The 24,263-nt window shown below is 46.2% G+C and overlaps 1 protein-coding gene across 1 annotated transcript in view; it reads left to right on the top strand.

The window, feature by feature from the left end:
* The window catches only part of LOC146869271 (E3 ubiquitin-protein ligase TRIM39-like), a 185,129-nt gene extending 164,264 nt beyond the window's left edge, over positions 1-20,865 (top strand). The window contains exon 8 of the mRNA XM_085646508.1: positions 16,502-20,865. Within this exon, the coding sequence (XP_085502634.1) occupies positions 16,502-17,043 (542 nt within the window). The 3' untranslated portion in view covers positions 17,044-20,865. The remainder of the gene's footprint in view (positions 1-16,501) is intronic.
* Positions 20,866-24,263: the final 3,398 nt, after the last annotated feature.

Raw genomic sequence — 24,263 nt, 5'->3', positions numbered from 1 at the left:
ACTATTCCCAGTGCCGTTTATGCAGGAGTAGGGAAAGTGTAGAACTTCAGAGGGGTTAGATTTACAATGCCTACCCTAGTTTGTGCAGCAGTAGGGAAAGTACTTGACTATGAACAGGTAACATTTACTATTCCTACACCAGTCAGCGCAAAGATATGGAAAGAGTCGGAGGGGTTACATTTACTATTCCCACTCCAGTTTAGGCAACAGTGGAGAAAGCGTTAGACTTTGGAGGGGTTATATCTACTATTCCTACTCCAATCAGCACGGCAGTAGGAAAAGTACTGGACTTCAAAGGTGTTAAAATTACTATTCCCACAAACAGTGCAACAGAATGGAAAGCGCTGGACTCGGACGGGTTAGATTTACTTTTCCCACTCCAAACAGCACAGCAGTAGGGAAAGTGTTGGACTTTGGAGGGGTTAGATTTACTATTCCTTCTCCAGTCAATGCAACAATAGGAAAAATACAGAACTATTAAGTGGTTAGATTTCCTATTCCTACTCAACTGTAAGCCACAGTAAAGAAAGTCTTTCTCTTCAAACACATTACATAAAGGAATAACCCTATTAATGTGGGAATAATATTATACTTTTAAAATAAACATTATTAATTAACATCTAAAAAATATATATGTATTCAAAAATAAAAACAATTTAATAATTCAAGTAAGAAGAAAGGAAAAAGTCAAATTACATGTAATAAATTAATCTTTCCTAACTACCAAAAAGTAATATATTAAATCTCAATTAATACTTAAAAAGCAAGTCAAACAAAAAATATCATAGCACAAACAAGCTGTCACAAATACCATGAAATTTATGAAAAAACTATACATTTTAAATAAATTACATTAATTACCAATTAATAAATGACCTATAATATAATTTATTTAAAACATACATATATATTTGTTTTCCGAACCAACTCATGCCATTAAAAGTAAAACACACCACTTAAAAATATATAGGTAATACACATATAAATGCTAAGAGTCACAAAATGAAATAGTAGAACAATTACACAATTATTGATAACTTAATTTACAAAGTTACATAGTTAGCAGTCAAACAACAAATAATGTAAAAAAAATTGAATTAGATTTAATTTTATGTAACCTACCACCCTCTATCCCTATAAGCTAGCAGTCCACATCTAAAATATAATTAAAATAAATCTGTATTAAACAATTTACATAACTAATAGTCAATTAAATAATGAATTATCAAATAATAATTGTAATATTTGTTAATTATTACTCACCTTCCCATCCTGTAGCCCTACAAATCTAGTAGCCCGCATCTAAAATAAGTATTGCACAATTTACATAATTGATAATTGTTTAAAACTCATAATTAATTGTTAATGAACTGTTACATAATTAACTTACCATCCTATACCCCTACAAAACCAGCAGCCTACACCTAAAATATAACTAAAATAAATATTACACACTTTCCATAATTCATCAATTAAATAATTGACAATCGCTATTTGTTTATTTTTGCTTAATAATCTTCCCACCCTTTCTGCCTACAAACCCAACAACCTGCTATGCCGCTATAAATTAATATTAACTATTTATATTCTAAATCACTTCAAAATACAAACTGTATGTTAAAAAGTTTATATCAATTATACAAACAATTGTAACATATACAATTAATTTTTAAAACTAAAACACATTAAAATAATTCGAAAACTATATTTTTTACATTTATATTACTGAAAACTATATTAAAACATAGATATTCTTAAAAACGATATTACTTACCTAAAAAACTATATTTTTTACTACAATATTTTTGCACCACAATACTTTTCAACCACAATAATTTTTTATGATATTTCTGTGTCCTCATATTTTGAATTCAGTGTTTTGTACAAACACCAAAAGAAATCTTTATCAGGAGAGCTCATCCCACCCTGCTCAGAGGCCGGGTCAAGACCTCCCAGGCTAATCTTGGTGCCAACTAGCCCACGCCAGTTGAACCAAGAGGGAGTGAACACTGTTAAAGAAGGATCTAGTGGGTGGCATGGGAATGTTGCCAAACAGGTAAATGTATTTTTGGAGGACCACCATTTTTTAAATTGTTAAACTCCCTGCGAGGGTCAGAGGCAGGTAGATCCACTTTGGTATCCTTTCTTCTAGCCACGTTGTGGCTCTCGCATAATTCTCCCGACAGAGAAGTGACATAGCTGTGCTGATCTGGATTCCCAGATAGCAAACAGTCTCACCCACCCTCTCTAGAGGGTGCTCCATAGAGAATTTCCCCATGGCATCAGTCAATGGCAAATTCGTGATTCCAGTTAAGGTGCCAAATTGTATACGTTTGTGCAGCATAGGCACTAGATTCTGGGCAGGGGGTTTTACATAAATAGTGACATCATCAGCATACACGTAGATGACTATTCTCCTAAATACAAAGCTTATGCCGCAAGTGACTCCATGTCTATAGCATATAAGATTAGAGGGAGTGAGTGGGTATCCCTATCATGTACCTCTTTTTATCGCTATGGAATCCTGCACCACACCGTTTACCTGCAGTCTTGCTGTGGGGGGCCAATATAAGAGCATAATCCGTGGCAGGGAGTAAGAGCTGAGGCCTATTTTTTGCAGCAGAGCTAACTAGAATGGCCACTCTACAGAGTTAAAGTCCTTTGTGTGTCTAGGAAAACCACCACCGCTGAAAACTGTGAATTGAGTGTATGGGGAAAGGCAAATAGGTTGCAGAGATTGTGCCTGGAGGGCAATTTTGTCAAACACCGTGGGGGATATTTACAAGGAGCTATCGCCGAATTAACGGTGCTTTTTTGCAGCCAAAGTTGCGATAATTCGATCGCCCCATTCACAAGCTGGTGTTAACAGCCCACAGTGCCGGTTTACCCGCGATAGCACCCGCAAAAACATCGCCTCAGAAGACCCCCACAACTATCGCTAATGAGATGCAGAGTAGGCGTTCCCATGCAAAAACACACGAAAAAACCACAACACCACTTTCACAACGAACTGCCAGATGTGCGAAGCAAACCAAACACAAGCCATAAGCTGCGGTAGCCGCAGGTATTTAACACCTGCCTCAAGCAGGTGTAAAGACGGATGACTATCTGCAGTAGGCAACGGAGCCCCACACACAGCCACACCCGAAGAACAAACGATGGCATGGAGCTACTCATCATGCAGCTCGGAGAACCAACAGGGCCACAACACCCACCCCCACCACCCCCAGGACCCGGACCCGCCCCGCCGGGGGCCACCACAGAGGCAGCGCAAAGAGAGACAGCGGACCTACCGAAAATGCACCAGTCTCACAGACCTAACGCCCAAGGAAGTCATTGCCCACTACAGGCTCAAAAGGGCAACCATCCTCCGCATCATGACCCACATCGCCCACAGGCTGACGTCGCAACACAGCTTATAACTAACATCCCTCCGCTGACAAAGCTGCTGGCTGTGCTGCACCTGTTGGCCTCTGGTACCTACCAACCAACAACTGCCAGAGTCGGAGGGGTCTCACAGCTAGCCCTATCAAAGTTCATCACACCTGTCCTGGATGCCATCCTCAACTTCATACCCCAGTACCTTCACTTCCCCAACACTGCGCAGGAACAGCTGGAGACAAAGCAAGGATTCCCAGCCGTGTTGGGGCAATCGACTGCACACATGTCCCACTTGTGCCCCCTGCGGATACTGCACACCACTACCGCAACAGAAAGCATCAGCATTCCATCAATGTGCAGGAAATAGTGGACCACCGGGGACTCTTCATCAATGTCGTCGCCAACTACCCAGGCAGTGTGCATGATTCCTTCATCTTCACACAGTCCGTCATAAACCAGCGCTCCCAGGATGTCACATATGGAACGGGACTGCTCGTTGGTAAGTGCCAAATCATCACATCACACACCCCAAAGCCACCAACACACAACGCACAACTGTGGGAATGCACACGTGACCAATCCACATACAACATGTCAAACTACACGACCACCTACCAGACACGACAACACCACTCCATGGTCATCCTGGGCTACCCCTGCACCAAACACAGAAATTTCATGGCAGCACAGCCACACAACAGCTGAACATGTGGCGAAGGGGAATGCAGCCATGTGTGAGGATGCAAGTGACCCATGAGTGGGAATGTACACAATGAAAAGTGAGGCATGGATGTGCATGACAGACATGGGAATGCAAACAACTGATATGTCAATGCAGACCACAACTGCTGGTGACTGGAGAGTAGTGGGCAGTGGAAGCAACCATGTCAACTCAGGCCGTGGGACAGATAAAGGAAGGGTAGCACGCTGCGTCCCCCCCTGTGTGCGTGTGCATAGTGGTTTGGCCCTGAGTACGCTAGGGCTGCGCAAGGGTATGGTGACAAACCCCATTGCGCAGGGCGTGGTCTACTCCCAGGAAGGCCAACGTCACTGACAGTGCGGCGCCTGCGACCCTGTGAGCCTGCTGCACCCCAGGACGCTGATCCACAGACCAGGCCTGCCCGCCCTAGCGCACCAGTGCTGCACTGCTCACCTGCCAACACCGTTGTGTGTCAATGAGGGCCCAACACGTGCGGGTGCAAGCACTAATCCCCAGTCCCATGACCTCTGCAGCCTCCACAGACCATCGCTGGCCCCCGACGCTGATCCACATCACTCCTTACTAATTTACATGCCCCACCGTCATCCTCTTCGGCCCAGTAGGTCCCACATGTGGAACAGTGTCCTGAGTCCTAAATGGCAGTGATCCAAAGTCCGTGGCACAAGACTCCCTTCGATCAGTGAGGCAAAATTCCATATCGCAGGCCTGCGACACGTGGTGCCACTAACCCTGTGCGCCATGAGTGACCGTCATCCTCCGGTGGAACATCGTTGGTGTCTGAGCCTGTGGCCTGGGGGTTGTCCTAAGCAACGGGCAGGTACGGACTTGGTGTCTGGTCTGTGGCATTCATATCCACCATGTTGCCGGGCACAGCTGGCATGTGCCCCCTGCATCATGCTATGGGGGTAGGACTCCCATTCTCACCCGTGACGCTCCACTGAAGGCACCCATGACACATGTGAGGCCCTGCTCTGCCCTCATGACCCTACTTCAGTCTCCCGCAGGTCAGCGTCCCGTGGCGGTGGGCCCGTGTCAGCCACCGTGCATCCAGGGCCACTAGCCTTGGCGACTCGCGTCATTCCCCCTTGTTGTACTAACATTTCATTTCTGAGTGCCTGATGACTATTGGAGTTGTTGCCAGCACCAGCTACTCCCTGAGGGCTGTCTCACTCTCACCTCACACACAGCCAGCACAGGCGTCACTGTATGAGTGGGCCTGCCATCACATCCTGCGAGCCAAGTATTGACTCTTTTCTCCCCGCACTGTTACAGGTGATCAAGGATATGCACTCTGCCCTTGGATGACGACACCCCTCCGAGACCTGGACACCCACCCAGAGGCAGTACAATGCGGCCCACATGCGCACCAGGGGCATCGTTGAACGCACATTTGGCGTGTTGAAGTCACGTTTCAGGTGCCTGGATGGCACAGGTGGAAAGCTCCTGTACAGCCTGGACATTGTGTGCAAGATGATCGTTGCATGTTGTGTTGCACAACATCTGTGTACGCACCAATGCCCCATGGATCCCAGTTCCAGAGGTACAGGACGAGGATGGTGACGATGGGGCAGGTGGCCCACATCCCACTGCAGCTGCGGCAGGAAGGCCCGTAGAAACTCCATCATTGACACTTACCTCTCATGAGCAGGTCACATTGTGGCCATTCATGGCACTCATGGGACGATAGAAGATGTCCAATTGCACTGCATGTGTGATTAAAACATATGTGCAGGTTACAGGTTGCACTTGTACATTGTCGTGTTCCATTTTCCTGCGGTTTCAGATGTGATTTGCCATGTTGTGCACATTTGCGAACCAGTTGTGTCCTGTGTTCAGATGTGGAGGGCTCTGATTTGTCTGCCACTTGTCTCTTTCATGAGGTGTGCCTGTCGGTTCTGTTCTTCCACGGTGCTTGGATGTTGTGGTGTACATGTTGCCCTCTGCAGTCGGCCAGGGTGCATCCGTGGTACTCCGCTGTTGATGTATTTTGTTCATTGGCATTTTCCGTATGCTGTTCTTGTGCTTTTTCCCGCATTACGCATGAGTATTGCTGCCCTCGCGCTGGTTGTCACTGTTTTCTTATCGCGCTTTGGCCCATCGCAGGTTCTTTGGAGTTGGGGTTTGTGTTTTTATCTCCGTCTAAGTGGTTGTATAGAGGGCATCGGCCGCGGATTCGGCAAACTATTGCATGGGGCCTCCTTGTGAATTCAACGTTGACACAGGGTTATTTTCCAGCGATAGGCTGCGATGTTAAGAGTTGCGTTACGCTACTCTTGCGGTAGTTATCACACGTTCTTGTGAATATCCCCCCAACATGGTTTGGTGCTTGTCTCCTTTTCACTTTTGTCAGGCAGGTGGTAAAGGGTGAAGGCTCCAGTCGTGTAATCTTCATTGCAGATTCTCGGGGCAATCAGCCGCATCAATGAGATAGGGGCACCACCTCTCCCCTGACTCACAGGGGGCACAAGCAGGTCAAGGTGTAGGGGACAAGGAATAGGTTATCAAAATGGGCTCGTCCCCAAGCCGCAGGCAATGTAGTGGCGTAGTATTCATCATCCCAGAGCAGTGGGGGGGGGTGCCTAAATTCGGAGGGGATCTGTCGCATTTGATCTTAGCTTCCGGCAAGGATGGTGGGTTAGCAGGTACAAGGTGCCAGAAAAATGTCTCCAGGCCAGCAGTCTGCCTCCCAGGGCCATGGGCAGGCCACAGTCGCATAGACTCAGGCCAGGGACCTCAGGCGGTAGCTGCTCCACTTGTCAGCAGTAGGAATCAGGCCTAATCAGCATATGGAGGTCACAGGCCACAGATGCCGCTTGACGGCTGCGACAAACAATCCTCGTGCCCCAGGAGGGAGGACAGAGCAGTGAATATGGGGCACTAGGAGACTGTCCTGGTCTGAAGCCTCGCCTCTCAGGACACGGGTAGGCCGCAGTCATGTGGGCCTAGGCCAAGGGTCACCGGAAGACAACCGTTCTCCACGCCAGCTGGGCAGACACAAAGGTGGTGGGCAGAGGCAGGCCTACACTCAGCTGCTTCAGGCGCAGTCTCACAGAATGGATTGATGCCGCAGTAAAAGCAAAGCCCTGCTCACCTGCGCTCTCTGTGTACCGTGTCTCTCCACTACAGTAGGCCCAGAGTGGTGCACAGCTCACATGTAGCTGCTGGCCTCTCAGTGACCCACCGTCCAGGTTGCAGACTGTTTTAATTGCTGCCCAGTCACCCCACAGGACGCATCCCATAGCATGCAGGTCCAGATGTCAGCCCATTTGTTGAAAAATTATTGAATTGTTTACCAGGCCGGCTGAGCCTCACTCAGTGATGGTCATCTTGCAGCCCAAGTCTCGAGGGCCCCCTTCGTTGATCCCTTTGTAATTGTTACATGTTTGTTCCCTCTTCTTATAAATTATCTTTGCTTATTCCATTGTTTGTCACAGCTCGCAGATTTTCTCTCCAGTCTTCCAGATTCTGCTTCTTGTTTGTGTTCACTTTTCAGTGTTTCTCTTTCATTCTTTAGTTCCCTTGAAGTTGCAGTCTCTTGCTAGTTCCTAGAATCCTTGTGGTTGACTTGCTTGTTTGTTCTACAGTTTTTCCTTGAATGGCTCGCTCCTGCCTCCTTGTTTCAACTCTTCGGTTCCTGTCTAGTGCTTGCTATGTTTTCTATTCTTGGGCTCTGTGTCTGGTAAGCGTACTATTTTGTCCTCGCTTGTGTGTAAGTGTATTCCCTTGTACAGGGGTTGGCTCCTGGTCTCCAGGAGGGAATTCCTAACCCATCCTTTGTTTTTTGTTAAATTTAGTCGGAAGTGCCTTATCTGTGACAGTGTGTCATTTCAGTTTTTGTTGTGTCTCCTGCTCGACCCATAAGGTCTTGTCTCGTGCATGCTAGTACAATCCAGGTACAGTAGGTTCTTTCTTTGAAGAACTTGTCCATGTCCTTGAATCACTGATACCAACCACTCATCTAATCATTCTATGAGACTTCAATATGGACCACAGCAGCCACCTTCAGTACACCTGTTCTCGCCTCCGCTCTCTGGTGACACGCTGATAACTCATACAGCACTGGACCTTGTGCTGGTTACTATACTGAATCCTTTCCCCTCTGACCAGGTCGTCATTGGCATATCTGATATTATTGCACTGCCCCCTTCTATTGCTGCTATCCCCCTTGTGCAAAATGAAAACTTCTTAGTCTAAAATAATGGAAACAGAATGAGGAATGGTCTATCCTTGACCCAAGGGGGGTCTACCCCCACTTGAATATGACAACTCTCCACATTCCACCTTACTGGAACAATCGAGATCTCCACTAATGACACTCGTGTATTGAGCGCTGATTTCCCCTAAAATATTCAGATGCTGCTTCTCCCCTCTACCTTCCTGCCTGCTTTTAGCCTCGTTAGGTATCTCCTTTGGTCCTGATCTGACCTTACTCCTGTTGGTTTATTTTCACTCGATTTCCGGAATATGCGCCCCCCTCTTATTATACTTCTTTGCGCTATTGCTACCCTAGTGGCCCCTTTTTCTACCCCCCACACCACGCCATCACCTCATCTCCTTATCATGGCTTCCATTCGAATTAAGTCTGGAATTAACTGCTTCAAAGTAATTCATCTCCCAAATCTGTCCAAAGCAGCAGCAAAAAAGTTCAAGCATAACACCATTGAACAATTTCCAGATTCCCTCTTTGTGGACCAATTCCATAATGGGCGTCTAGGGAAGATAAAAAATGACTTCATTTTCTTCACTCACGACTTCCCTTCCTGGTCCTCCAGCTTCTTCAATTCCTTCAACGTCTCCTCCTCCTCTTCTTTCACACATGGGAAGCGGTTAAAAATGTCTCCCTCCGCTTGCTTTAATGGCTCTCTCACCATTACACTTTATAATAATGGCACTGTCATGATCCAAGCTACAGACCCCTGTCTCTCTCTCTTTGACAACCTCTTCTACTCCCTTCGGCCCACCCCTGCGACTACGATCGCTCTCGATTCTTCTTCTTCTTCTTCTTCTTTTTCTTGCTTGTCTTCTTTCTCTCTTTCTCCCCCCATGACCCCTATACATTCCTTAAGACCGCTCTCCCGGGAGTCACAGGTCTACCCTTTATCTCCCCCTTCTCTTGCTCCCTCCCCTCCCATTCCACCCCCTTCCCAAATTGATCCCCCTACCTCGTCTGCTTTACCTCCTGCTTCCCCTCCCCATCATGCATCTCCCCCATACTCCATTCCCATCTCCTGCCCCTTAACTCCCCTATTCCTACCCATTTCCCCCTACTTAATCCACCTTTTTTACAACCTGATCTACCGTTCAACTCGCCTTCCCCTTTACTCCCCCTTTCTCCGCATCCCTTCCCGCTCTTCCCCTTCCCTCGTACCTTAAATTCTGTTTTTACGCCTCCCATCTCTCTACAACCTACACCCCCTCCTATGCCTCACATCCCTGCCTCCCCTGTTTGTAATTCCATCCTCTTCCCTCCCTCTGACCTTACAGTCCTTCCTCCTCCTATGCTTCACAACCCTGTTTCCCCTCTTGGTAATTCCGCCCTCTTCCCTCCCTTTGACCTCACAGTCCCTCACTCCTCCCACAACTACCATTTAGCCCAACCTCCCCAACTCTGCCTGATGCCTGTCCCCCTACATTCACCTTTCATAGCCCATGGTACCTGGCCTGCACCCTCTCTCTTCTCCCCATTCCTCTTGCCTTCCATTGACCTCCCACCCTCCCCTCCCTGTACAGCCCCTTCTCCTCTCATCTTACCGTATCCCTGGCCTTCCCTTAACCCCCCTCCTCTTCCCCCTCCACCTCTCGCCCTCCCTTTCTACTTCTCAATTTTCTCCTCCTACTTATGATCTCTATTCTTCACCTCTGCTCAACACCAGTAAAAATATCACTGTAACTCCATCCACTCCTTTCTACCACCATCTCTCCCCACCTTCGACCCTTGCACCCCAACACTCTCCCCAGTCCCCCTCATCCCCCTGTCCTCCTTCGCCTATTTCACTCCCTCCCCCACCTTTGACCCTCGCACCCCAACACTCTCCCCGGTCCCCCATATCCCCCTGTCCTCCTTCACCTACTCCACTCCCTCCCTTAACCGTTGAACCACCCAACATTCCGTGCTCAGCCCACCTATCCCTGGAAACTGAACTTGATTCTCTCATCTCTTCCATTTCCCAGCTTGAAGCGTCCATCTCACTCTTAAGTGCTAAGATATCACCCTCCCCTAATAACCTCCCGAGGAGTTCCCTGCTCCCGCGCCCCAATAAAGCCAACCACAGTCTGTCCTCCACAGGCATCGCCAACTTACTGGCTAGCTACAAGACTACCAACGTCAATCCCCCTCCACTCTCCTCTCCTAACAATTCTACTCAATTCTCCATTCAGACCATCTCTTCCATCAGAACTTACCAGCCTCCCTCTCTAGGGGCACCCTCATTCAAGAATCTAATCCCTATCCCCCTTATCAGCCCAAACACTCCCATCACCAAAACAGTTGCGTCAGAGCTACATTGTATGCTCCACAACTGCAGATCTGCAACCAAACACAAACTGGAAATCTCTGACACTATCACCCACCACCATCTCGACATGCTCTTTCTCACTGAGACCTGGTTTAATGACTCCCCTCACTCTTTGTTTGATCTTCTGATACCTACCAACTACTCTATCCTCAGAAACGACAGAACAGACAAGATTGGGGGAGGTGTTGCGATTATCTTCAAAAACTCCCTTCAAATTAAAGCCTTTCCCACCATCTTCTTCCGCACATTTGAATGCCTATCCCTAGAACTTCAAGTTCATCACGGCTCACCCTTCAGGTTCCATGCCATCTATCACCCGCGCGATAACTGCTCTTCCTTCTTGGAGGAACTCACCGACTTCATTAGTGACCAATATTCACAAAGCGACAGGCAGATCTTCCTAGTTGACTTCAATCTCCACTGGGGCTCCGTGGAAGACTCGGCTGCCAACAAGCTTGCAACCTTTCTCTGAGCCAACGATCTTGTCCAACACTGCTCAGAAATTACACACGTCAAGGGCTCAATTCTGGACCTTGTTATTTCTAAACCAGACCAGCTTACCATTGCTCCCCCTATCCATGTAGACTGGTCAGACCATTTCCTCATTCCCTTCCGTTGGCACCTCTCGCACATTATAACTCTCAGCCAACCTAAAAGGGCTTCTACCTGGTTCCGCAAAACTAAAAACATTGATCTTGAGACTCTGTGTGCTTCTGCTATGCGTTCACTTCCTAGTCTAGACCCTAACGCGGATGTCAACGATCTTACTCCCCGTTGCCTCTCAATCCTTGCAGTCGAAATCGACAATGTCGCACCACTCCAAAGCAAAAGGAAAAGACCCACCCTCTCAGCACCTTGGTTCAATAAAGCTCTCTATGACGAAAGGAAAAACCTTAGAATCTTGGAGAAACATTGGAGACAAACTCCATCCACCTCCAATCTCTCTCTTTTACGCTCAGCAAGATCCAATTACCACAAACACATCTTCCATGAAAAAGCATCACATTTCAGATCCCTCCTCGACTCAGCTAAAAACAGACCCAAAAAACTTTTCGACCTCATCAAAAACCCAAACTGTTCTCCCCAAACCATCAAATCTGAGGATGCTTCAAGAAAGCAACTGAATTCGCTATATTCTTTGATGAAAAAGTCAAATCACTGGTGGATCAGGTCACCCACACCACCCCCATTGAGGAGCGAAAATCCTTAGTCACTTGGCAGAACTTTGCCGCCATCTCAGAAGATGACCTCCTCAAATGCATCCTCGAAACCAAACCCTCCAATCATTCTTCTGACCCCATACCTAGTGTCATCGCCATTGATTTCTATACCAATACTCTCTCTTATTGGACCAAGCAAGTTAATCTCTTCCTCAGTCAAGGATCCCTCCCAGCTGTCCTCAAAATAGGACAGGTTACCCCCTACTAAAAAAAACCTCCGCAGATGCAAACAACCTCAATAACTTCCGCCCCATCACCACTCTCCCTTTTCTTTCAAAGATCACAGCAAAATGTGTTGCAAAACAACTTTCCCAACACATTATGGACAATAATCTCCTTGACGTGTTCCAGTCTGGCTTTATTCAAAATTGCAGCACTGAAACAGCCCTGCTGCGAGTGATCGATGATGCGCTGCATATACTCAATTCTGGGGAATCGTGCCTTCTGATTCTTCTTGACCTATCTGCAGCCTTTGACACTGTTAATCACAACACCCTCCTTAACACTCTTCAACAGAGAATGGGCACGAAGGCCCAGTGCTTAAATGGTTTGCCTCATTCCTCTCGGACAGATCCCAAATGATCAAGATTCGAATAGTCTCTCGTCTCCACTGGTGATTGGTTAAGGCGTCCCTCAAGGTTCCATCCTTGCACCCACTCTGTTTAATCTCTATCTGGAACCATTAGGGAACCTCCTAAGCAAATCTGGAATCCTCTACCATCTCTATGCAGATGACACCCAAATCTACCTCAAGGTGTCTTCCTCTCAAGATCTCTCACTACGCAACTCTACTCTCAACTCTATTCACAACTGGATGTTAGTTCACCAACTCATTCTCAATCCCGCCAAAACTGAATTCCTCCTCCTATCTACCTCTCTCTCCCCGCCTCCTGTTCAATCCTGGATGGATCAGCTGAATGTACTCAACTGTAAACCCATCATTGTCAACTGCGCTAAATCCCTAGGTGTCATACTTGACAAAAGACTGAACCTAATCTCACACATCAACTCCATTGCCAAGAACGCACGTTATCAGCTGCGTCTTCTGTGGGGGATTCGTCGGTTCTTCCCAGAGAAAGACCTAAAACCCTTGGTCCAATCACTAGTTCTCTCTAGACTGGATTATTGTAATTCTCTTCTGACTGGCCTTCCCAAATCTCACCTCTCCCCCCTTAAATCCGTCCTCCATTCAGCAGCTCGCTTCATTTTAGGATCCAAACGAAGTGACCACATCACTCCTATCCTGTCTTCTCTCCGATGGCTTCCCATCGAGGCTAGAGCTATTTACAAAACGGCTTGCATCACCCACAAAGCCTTGCACTCTTCCTCCCCTCGCTATCTGGCGAATAAACTGAAATTGTCCGGAGGCTTGAGACCTTCTCGGAATGCGGAAAAGTTCTTGCTTGAGCCCCCCTCCTTCAAAAGGGAAAAATTGATGGCTCAATCGTTCTCAGGTAATGCGGTGAGAATCTGGAACTCGCTTCCTCCTTTGCTCCGTGCCACCACTTCCATCTGGATCTTCAAAGCGGACCTCAAATCTCTTTTTTTCCAATGACACTTTCAGAACTAATTCCTTCATTCTCAGACCCCGCCAGGAAGTTCGTTAGTCATTGTAAATTTGTTATATTTATTTATTTTTTTGTACATTCCTTGCTTGCTGTGGTTGATATTGTGTGCATCTTGCCTGCTGTGTTTGATTCTGTGTCCTGCTATTTTTGTACGTTCTATTTTGTAACATTTCTCTCATGTAACGTAACTGGTTCTTTTGTACAGCGCTCTGACACCTTTGGGTAAAGTCCGTGCTTTATAAAAATGCATGAATAAATAAATAATTTCTCAATGATCGTACATCCTTTCAACAACCTACATCATTTGAAAATAATAACACAATATCCCCAAAAGCCTCACATGCACCTAACATCAGGAGCACCCACACATTTGACTTTTTCTGTAACAGAGAAATCTCTCACCGCCTTTAGCAGAAGCATCTTTGGATCGCTTTGGAACAACACACTGCCATGCTTCTTGACTTTTACAGCAGCAACAGAGCCTATCTCAAAACTGAAACCTACTAATCATTTACTTATCTTATTTTAATCCACCTAAAATTACTACCTCAATTATTTCATTGTTATGGTGATGTTCTTTACTCATCTTCCACTCAGAAAAGGTAAAAGGCATTGTTCAAATGCTGTGGAGAATAATGTCCGTTTTGGGCTTCCATCCAATTGATGAGCTGAGGCCCATCCACATCTTCATAAAGTACAAAATTCAAATGAGCAAATGAGACAAGCTAAGCTAAGTATGAATTAAACACAGTCTAACTGATGGATGGGGCCTGTGGCATCCACATCCCAACGGGTATATGTGCAAGCCCATATGGCCAACACAACGTCACTTTTATCAACGTTGTGGAGGCGATAGGGGCTTTGCCTTATTTACAAGGCAGTTTTAAGCCACTTAATGTGCCTTGTAATTAAGGCCCCCTTTCACGCTATAGTTAGTGTGAAAGGGATGGGCAGAGGGTGTTGCGGTTGGCGTTCCACCACAATACCCATTGATTTTGAGGCTGCCTCCTATGTACAAGGGCAGTGTACATAGGAGGCAGCGCTAAAATAAAGACCAGGTAAAACCTGGTCTTAAGTTGGCGAAACGAGGAGAAATACATATTTCTCCTCATTCCATGTGTGCTGCCTTTTGCAGCATGCATGAAAGAAGCAAAATGACATGGATTGTTTATGTACAGGAAGGTTGCCCTTCCTGTACATAAACAACCTAATACCATTTTGTGACTTTAATGTGTGCTGCATTAGGCGTCAAAATGGCATTTCAGGATTGTTTATATGCAGGGAGGAACCCCTTCCTACACATAAACAATCCTCCCCTGCACGTAGACACCCTTGCACTATGGTGCAAGTGTACCTGTGTTGGCGCTACACTGCTAAGTGTAGCACCATCGCAGGGGGAAATGCAAGGCTGTACCATATCCTTGTAAATATGGTGCAGTCCTGCGTTTCAGAAGTGGTGGAGTTAGGCGTCAAGCCATGATGGCTAACGCCTCACTCTGCCACTTCCTTTTACACATGGCCCCAAATGTTTTGCAGAAAATGTATATGCACGCAATAGCACAACCTGTGGGATAGAGGCAAACCAATGGCTCCCGCTGCAACTTCCCTTAAATGTTGGAGAAGATCTAGGAATTCATAGATGAATTCTCAGACCTCCTCACCACCTTATCCATCTATCATGCATATAGCAACATCCTTGGTAACTTATGAGTCCAAGACAACTAAAACATTAAAAAAAACTATCCAGCGGCATCATCTCACTCAATATAGTACAGCACATCACCCAACCAATACATTCCTGGGGCCACATCCTCAACCTGGTCTTCTTTACATCCTCTCCCATCCTGTGCGAGCCTCCCATACACCTGGAAAGGACCAATCAGCGTGTCATCCTCATGACCCCTCAGCGTTCACAACCAGTACTCCATGACTTCACACTACTGAAGTACTTCATGTTAACACAGATAACACATCGCATCAGCCTACGGCACGTACTGTACCAGCAGTGTCAATGAATCTGCCAACAAAGCAAAACACTCTTCAAGACAATTAAATTCTGCCTGACCCTCCTAACCCACACTCCACAGAAAGGTGCAACACTATCAACATCGTCTTAAATTTAAAAATACAGAAAATCCGGCAATACCATGACAACAGCAAGCATGCTTCTCCGGCGACAACCTGGCTGCATCTAATAATGCTTATCCTTTAAACCCAAGTATCTTGCAGTCTTCACCGACATATTCAATTCCATCAAAGTGACCACCTACGGAGATGAGGTATTACCTTTGTCTTCTATTAACGCCATCCCTGGAGAATCTCTTGCATCCCCGGTCAACCCTGTCAGTGCCTCATTCACTCAAGGCACCTTCAATGGAGTTATCAATACAAGTGAGATCTCTCCCACTGCTGGTGAAATCCACACAAGGCCCATGATATCGCCAATTACTGGCCTTTTATTAGCAAGATCATTGAAAAAGCAATCTGCGCTCAACTTCAAGATCGATCGAACACCGACTGCATATTTATCAATGCACCATGCGGCAGCATGGAGACAGCAGTCTTACAGACCAAAGGTGATGTCCTCCTGACCACGCATAAAGCTGTTTAACAATCACTATGCCATGTTGAATGGGATTTAGCATTCTTCTACCTATCTTACCATGTGGTTGGGAGGCACACCTGTTAGTTCACATGGGTGCCACACAGTCCCAGAAGATCCCAATCACCTGCAGAAATCCCCAGGATTACATCTTGATTCCCCCTCATCCTCTACATCAAAATAGAGGCCCTACTTACAGACAACAACATAAAAATCCACCAATATGCTGACAACACAAAACTATATTGGAAGCCTAGACTGGTACTGACTCCTCCGCTAACACTGCTTGAACCGAATCCAGACCTGGATGTCCAGAAACTAGCTGAACCTTAATCCCACAAAACTGATGTTGTGCTATTCCTAAACACCGCACGATGTTGAACTTGTCAGGAATGGTTGTTGCTGCTGTTTTGATTGACTGATGTTTGGTTTGATGTTGTTAATGGACTTGAGATTGCATACCTGCCTTATATCTGCTTCTGTCTGTTTTGTAGCTGAGGTGACCCTGGATCCTGACACTGCTCATCGGAACCTTATCTTATCTAAGGACGGAAGGAGTGTGAGACACGGAGACGAAGCACAATATGTGCCCAACATGCCACAGAGATTCCATCCAGTCGTGGCTGTCCTGGGGAGAGAGAGACTGAGCTCAGGGAGGCATTACTGGGAGGTGGAGGTGGGGGACAAGACAGACTGGACTTTGGGTGTATGTGACGAGGATGTGAACAGGAAGGGGGTCTATTTATCACCTCAGAATGGATACTGGACAGTTCGGCTTAGAAATGGTGAATACACTGCTGTCACTGACCCCTCCATCTTTCTGACACCCCAGTGTACCCCCAGGGCTGTGGGTCTCTTCCTGGAATATGAGGCGGGCAGGTTCTCGGTTTACAATGTGGATGACCAGTCCCTGCTCTTCACTTTCTCCGGGGTCTCCTTCCCCCCCACCCTGCGGCCCTACTTCAGTCCAGGACTAAGTGATAGAGGAAGAAATACAGGAGCACTACGTATCCGGCCGGTGACAGGGCGGGGGTAAAGAGACTGGCAGTAACACCAGGTGAGGGCGCAAAGTGTACATCATTTACTGTCACTGGCAGGTATGAAGGTGGCAGGCTAGGTGCACTGTAAAAACCTTCTTTTAATTCAAAGAAGCTAAACAAAATGAGACAAAATTGGAGGCAACAAGCTGGTATTAATGATCCCTACTAGGAGGTGTGTGGACTGTAAATAATATATTTTAGCAGTCAAAGCAAGTCCGGAGATAAAATCACAGAAAGATAGTTGAAGCTTGCAGCGAGGGCCATGCTTGTGGACAAGGGCTCGAATAAGAACACCATGGTCTGTACAAGCCTTGAAGTAGTTACCAGTGATTTGCAGAAATGTGATGCTGGGACACAAATGAGGCAAACAACCAAAGGCCTTTGGAGTGGAAGAAAATGTGGAAGGATCAAATTAGTTCATCAAGAGTATTTGCTTATTTCTAGTCAATTTGTTAAAAGATATCTTGGTCCTACTTGGGGACGAAGGGCTTGAATGGCCAGTGCTAATGTAATGGAATCAGGGAAATAGAACAAGACAAGGTACTCCGTAGGTAAACTGGACCTAGGTGAAAATGAAGATTGCTGTAATAAAGAACGTAATTATCACTACTCCGTAATCAAGAAATCAAACTCGCACAATTTCTTTTATATTTACCATTTACCATTAGGCTATTCTTGATGGAGAGGCCATGCTATAGAATGCCCTAATGTTCAATATACCATTAACTGCACTTTAACCCTCAGTCTTAACCATAGGCAAACCTACGTAGCATGATGCCCTAACCTAAACCATACTCTTTTTAGGTTAGGGCATCATGCTACGTAGGTTTGCCTATGGTTAAGACTGAGGGTTAAAGTGCAGTTAATGGTATATTGAACATTAGGGCATTCTACGTAGCATGATGCCCTAACCTAAACCATACTCTTTTTTTTTTTTTTTTTTCTAAGCTTCCACATGAACTCTGGGAGGCTGACATCAGTAATACTGATTTGCAAGAGTTATGGAGATCATCTTGTAGACTGCTGTGGGATGTGGTGAAACCGGCGTGGTTGCGTAGGAACCACATCTTTACTATCCATAGAGCATACTATTCCCCCCTTCGACTTTCTAAATTTACTCAAGGGAATATGGTGGTGTGTGCTAGATGTGGACTCCTAGCTGCCTCTGACGTCCACATGTTTTATGAATGCCCCCTTCTGTCTCAGTTTTGGGAAGCCATCTGTAAGATCTTGTCGTCTTCAATAGACTCCAAAATAACTGTACATCCCCAGTTGGTGATTTTCGGAATCTTAGAGGGGGTCTCCAGCTCGGCGAAGAAGCTAGTATTTTTCGCTATACTTCTGGCTAGAAGGGAGATATGCAGAAAGTGGAAGGACCCTTTACCTCCTTCTATCAATGATTGGTATGCCTCTGTCCTGCATGTTTCCAAGTTGGATTTGGCTAGAGCTGGGAATCCAGATAAAAGATCATTTTGGCACCTTCTTAAATGGGACCAGTGAGACTTTGGGTTTTTTTTTTTTTCCCCCAGGTCCAATGATTAAGCCATCTATCCCACTGCTTTGTATAAGCAGTGGTTTGATTCTTTTTTTTTTGGCACTTGGGTAGCACCCTGGCTGAACTTCTGAGGTTATGGCATGGCGATCGTTGGTATGTCAAGCCCGATTGCTGTGGGATGAGGCCCCGGTTCCATAACTATCCCTCCCAGTTGGTATGAACTGTGACAGCATATTGCTTGTAAGCCGATTGATTGCGCATATAGAACCTTGGTGGCATATTTCTAACCCTATTCCAAGAGCTGACATGAATCCTAGCCCTTGCCTGTACCCTAGCCTATCCTCAACATTAGCCCTTACCTTAACCCTAAAGCTGCTGATGCTACAAGTCTTCCTCCCACCTCATGCTCGTTTAACCAGCTACAATATCAGACGCTCGCTGTCTTCCATCCTGGCTCTTCATCACTAACTCTCGGTTAATGAAGAGGTCCCTGATGAAGGTAGGGAGGCCCAAGACTTAGGTAGGAGCTCAGTGCTACTCCTATGATGGACAACTACCTCTCCATCGGAAATCTCTATTTTCTTGCAAAGACTTTGAGAACCTGTGTTCCCTCCACACAAAAGAATGTAATCAGTGACAATGTTTCAGTGGGGTTTCAGACCCAGGCACAGCACAGTAACAGCTTTGGTAATTGTACTCAGTCATTCCCTGTGTGTCAGAGGAGCTCCTATCTGCTGATTATACTTGACGTTTCAGCAGCTTCTCAACCTTCCTGAGACTGTTATGGGCATGCTAGACAAGATCCTGATTGGTGAGTTGGATTGTGTTCCTCTCCCTTCTCACATCTGATTAAGCCCTGACTCTCTATCTTGGATGACACAGAACCACCTTAAACTGTATCTTGAGTTGTATAAGGTTATGCTCCTCACCTGCAAACCCTTACGGCACTGACTCAGTTCCATGCATCTCCCTCCTCACAGCTCTTGGTGTCACCCTAAACGTGTTGACCACTGCAAAGTCACTTGTCCTTCTGCCTAGAACTAGTCATGAGGAAAGAAAACTTTCACAGTGTAGTTCCTTGCTTTTGAAAAAAAAATATGGCCCTCTTTCTACAGATTGATGATGCCAGAACTCAGGCTAGCCTCTTCGTTGCAGTCCCTCCAAATTTTGCTTAAAAATATTCTGCTGTGTGATGTCCAAAGACTGGCAGCTTAATTCTATCCTTGAACTATACCACTTCCAATGTAGGTCTTGCCCTATCTATACACTTAGTGTTCCCTCAGCTTTGGGACTCTTGCCTTCCCACAGTGGTTTGAAATCCTTCACTGGCCGGTACAATCCACCATTATATCACCCACCTGTGCACCTCTCCCTGCTCATGTTATCCCAGGCTCTTTTACCACTTAGTGTAACAGCCAAAGTGTCCTCTATACAACTAAAGTATGCCCGAATATGTACATATTTTCTTCTACAATCAAACGTACCATTCTTTTGTGGACAACTGAAGTGTGGGGATGAGGGGCAGTGGCAGGAGGGGTATTGGGAACAGTTGGAGAAGGAATAAGTGACCCATCTGGTATGAGGAGCATTGCACATCAGCCCTGAACCAGGCCTCTGGAAACCCAAGACTGGACTTGCACTGATTAGGGCTCATCAACCAGGTATCCCTTGGTTCCAGTGGCACAGTGTGCACGGAACCTACGTCTGGGAATACCCATTACACTTAGGGCAACAAAAACAAAGTGATGGTTGGAATGCTTGAATTAATTTGTAGTACTGGCTATCACTCAGGCAGCATCCCAGTTCATTGTTTTTTACCAACCATCCCACCTCAGTTTGGACCCATTCATTGCAAATCAGTCTTGCCCCATCTCCTGTGGGAACAGTCCAGCCCGAACTGCCAGAATCAGGAGTTACCTACACATCTTTCAGGTGGGGATTCTACCTAGTTATCCTCGAGTTCATCTGACAGGGAGTCTGTGCCCCACAAGTGAGCTTGATATATGCAGAAATGTAATGCAAAAAACAGTGTATCAATGCCCAACTGGCGGTGTATTTCGTAATGAATGTTTCTTAGTAGAGAACGTGACACCATCAAGAATGAAGTATTCTGAGATGTTTGGTTCCTGTATTTCTGCAACAAGAGCAACACGAAGGGGGATAAGTCTGCGGGAAGAGTGATTGTGCAAAAATATATATGTATATATATACAACGTACTGGAAATGTTTTTATATATTCAAGAATTCACAAGAGCAAAAACATGTACAATTATGTAGTTCAGTTTCAGTTCAGTTTATTAAACTTTGTTTAGTTGACAAACAATCATAAAATCATACATGCAATAAATACATATCACACCAATTAAACAGAAGCTCATTGGCCGTACTACTGAAAAACGCAACAGGGTATGTAAAATATATTAAAACTGGAAAAGTGCGGAAGTGCAAGATCAAATAACCCACCCTTTACAAAGACCAGAAAGCCCATGGAGTATACACCATGGATAAAACATAAATGCAACTGATATGTTTTAAAAAGGCATTGTGCCACGTGAACGGACAGCTGCACGGAGAAATGAGCTTACGGAGAAAAGTGTCTCTTCATGCAGCAGTTTTTGAAGGTATTAAGTTGGGACACAGTGCCTGACATTTCTTGATTTCATAAAAGGGACTAAAACAGTCTTTGTATACAGTTTATAAAAAATACAAAAGAATAAAAAGTGAAACAGATTATTTGGAGGACCCATTACAGGGGCATACGCTCTCTTCGAGATTGTGTTGGTATCCACGAGGAAAGCAGATTAGGAATTTAGCTGTATCAGTCCTAAACCGAAATAACAAGGAGTGCTCCCAATTCCCTCTATTCTGCCACAGATAACTAGTGGCAGGGGCCACAGTGCTAAGATTCAAAAAGGCTTCAACAGAAGGTTTCAGGGATTCAACATTTAGGGGTCGATTCCGATCCCGAGTCGGACAGCTCTCCGACAGCTGTCCGTAGCATTACCGTGCGACCGACAAGTGTCCGTAGCCGGTCCGTCCTGTAGATGAAGTACGATGCGCAAAACTGCCAAAAACACGACCGACACTTACGCTGTGAATCAAGCCCCATTCTCCGTCTGAGCCGTAACTCCTAAAGATGAACCGAGTCGCCCGGAAGCAGTATCCATAGCAGTTCCCTGCATGACAAGTACGATGCGTACTTCCTACGCGCCGGATGGGTCATCACGCATGGGACATCACAGCATCCGGAAAACAAGCATATTAGCTACGATTCGCGCCACAAATCAATACACGGCTACGAGACGGACCAGCTTGCAGCGGGTACGAGATAGAGCAAGAAGCAGCGTGTACGACACGAACACATCATGAATCCCATCGCGCAGGTCATACCAGTACTCTACATCTATGACCGGATCAGGGACCGACGGCGCAGGCGGTAAGTCAGACACCTACAAAACAAACAAACGACACGTACACGCAAACTGGCACACACACACACAGGGGATCCACATCCTGCCCACTAACAACAGCCCACCATAAGGGTTGCATGGCCAGCACCACTAACACCCCCACCCAGAGTGGATCTGTTGCCCATCACCCCTGCCACCCCCACTCACAGGGGACCTGTTGCCCATCACCCCTGCCACCCCCAGCCATAGGGCTGATGTTGCCCATCACCCCTGCCACCCCCAGCCATAGGGCTGATGTTGCCCATCATCCCTGCCACCCCCAGCCATAGGGCTGATGTTACCCATCACCCCTGCCACCCCCAGGGCTTATGTTGCCCATCACCCCTGCCACCCCCAGCCATAGGGCTTATATAGCCCATCAACCCTGCCACCCCCACTCACAGGGGACCTGTTGCCCATCACCCCTGCCACCCCCAGCCATAGGGCTGATGTTGCCCATCACCCCTGCCACCCCCAGCCATAGGGCTTATGTTGCCCATCACCCCTGCCACTCCCAGCCATAGGGCTTATATAGCCCATCACCCCTGCCACCCCCACTCACAGGGGACCTGATGCCCATCACCCCTGCCACCCCCACTCACAGGGGACCTGTTGCCCATCACTCCTGCCCCCCCACCCATAGGGGACCTGTTGACCATTACCGCTCCCACCCCCAGCCATAGGGCTTATGTTGCCCATCACCCCTGCCACCCCCAGCCATAGGGCTCATATAGCCCATCCACCCTGCCACCCCCACTCACAGGGGACCTGTTGCCCATCACCCCTGCCACCCCCACCCATAGGGCTTATATAGCCCATCACCCCTGCCACCCCCACCCACAGGGGACCTGTTGCCCATCACCCCTGCCACCCCCAGCCATAGGGCTTATGTTGGCCATCACCCCTGCCACCCCCAGCCAAAGGGCTCATATAGCCCATCACCCCTGCCACCCCCACCCATAGACCTTTGTTCACACAAGACAAATTTACAAATCACATGACCTCTTTGCCAAATATCACTTTCTTTCAAAACCAAAGAAACACACCCAAGAATAGGTCAAAGGTTTTTTTCTAGTTATTCTGAGAACCATTAGTCCCAGTCCCAAATTTCACCACCAATCAAATCATTCAAATAAATGGTGATCTCTCTTTACTTCAGGCAGAAAACAACAGAGATTTTTCCATGGATTATAACTCATGGCAAATCTACTAAATTAACATACAAGATGCATATCCAGCTCCAAAGATAATGAATTGCTTCCTATGAATCAGCATCATAATCGCTAAACTCGCAATGCGCAACTGGTATTGTATACGCTATTTAAATAAAAAAAAACAATTTAGCATATGCATTACATTTGAATGAGCATTGCCATCAATGTGTCACCAGTCGCGTCTTTTCTATTCACAATTACATTAAATTGACTCCCTCAAATGCCGGTCTAACCAAACTATGGGCTCCAAGTCCGCCACGCGACACCTTTAAAAAGGCGACCAATAGGGCAGTAAAGCTACAATCCTGTCTTGGATACAAAATCAAGTTCAGCTCCCGCTCTCACGCATGGATGGTAATTAAAGACTAAAACACCATGACCCCAGCACCTTACCTGGCAATCCCGTTTTCAGCACGTATAAAGCGCAAACTCGTGATTTCGCGCATGAGTAACTTACTAACACTAGCAAAGCAACCAATTTGGAAATACGCTGGTCCGACATCATGTAGACTTTGCAAAGTAAATAAAATCTCACTCATTGGCTCTGCGTCTGTCCCAAACTGCGCAAGCTACGCTCATAAATGTTAAAGAAACGGTTCAACAACAGAGGGATCCATACATGTAAGGAATCCATAATAGCATGCCTTAATCCTGGAGACCTGCAGTTAAACTGCACATTTCTGGGAATGGCTCAAACCGAATAAAAAGTGAATCTAATATTATCGTGACCAGTCCACTAGCACACTATCCTGCTTTGGGTGGGATAGGCGGTTGAACACAAGTTACATTTGTGTGCGTATTTGCATAAGAACTGCCACAGTTTTAATGCTGAGTGGCTATAATCATGTAATTTTGGGGTAAATAAAAAAAAAAATTGATTGCATCTTTTCTTAGGATGTAATATTTTATTACATTATATATGGTAATATTTTATATTTTAAACTGGGAAATTGTCATGGCTTTGCATATTTGCACATATACTAGTCCATCTTTTAAAGCAGATTGGATTTAATCATGTCAATTTGGGGTAAAAAATTGATTGCACCTTTCCTTAGGAT

The sequence above is a fragment of the Triturus cristatus genome, chromosome 1_1 (assembly GCF_964204655.1).
Source record: "Triturus cristatus chromosome 1_1, aTriCri1.1, whole genome shotgun sequence".
NCBI lineage: Eukaryota > Metazoa > Chordata > Amphibia > Caudata > Salamandridae > Triturus > Triturus cristatus.
The sequence above is the reverse complement of the archived record's forward strand: the minus strand, read 5'-3'. Positions and strand labels throughout refer to the sequence as shown.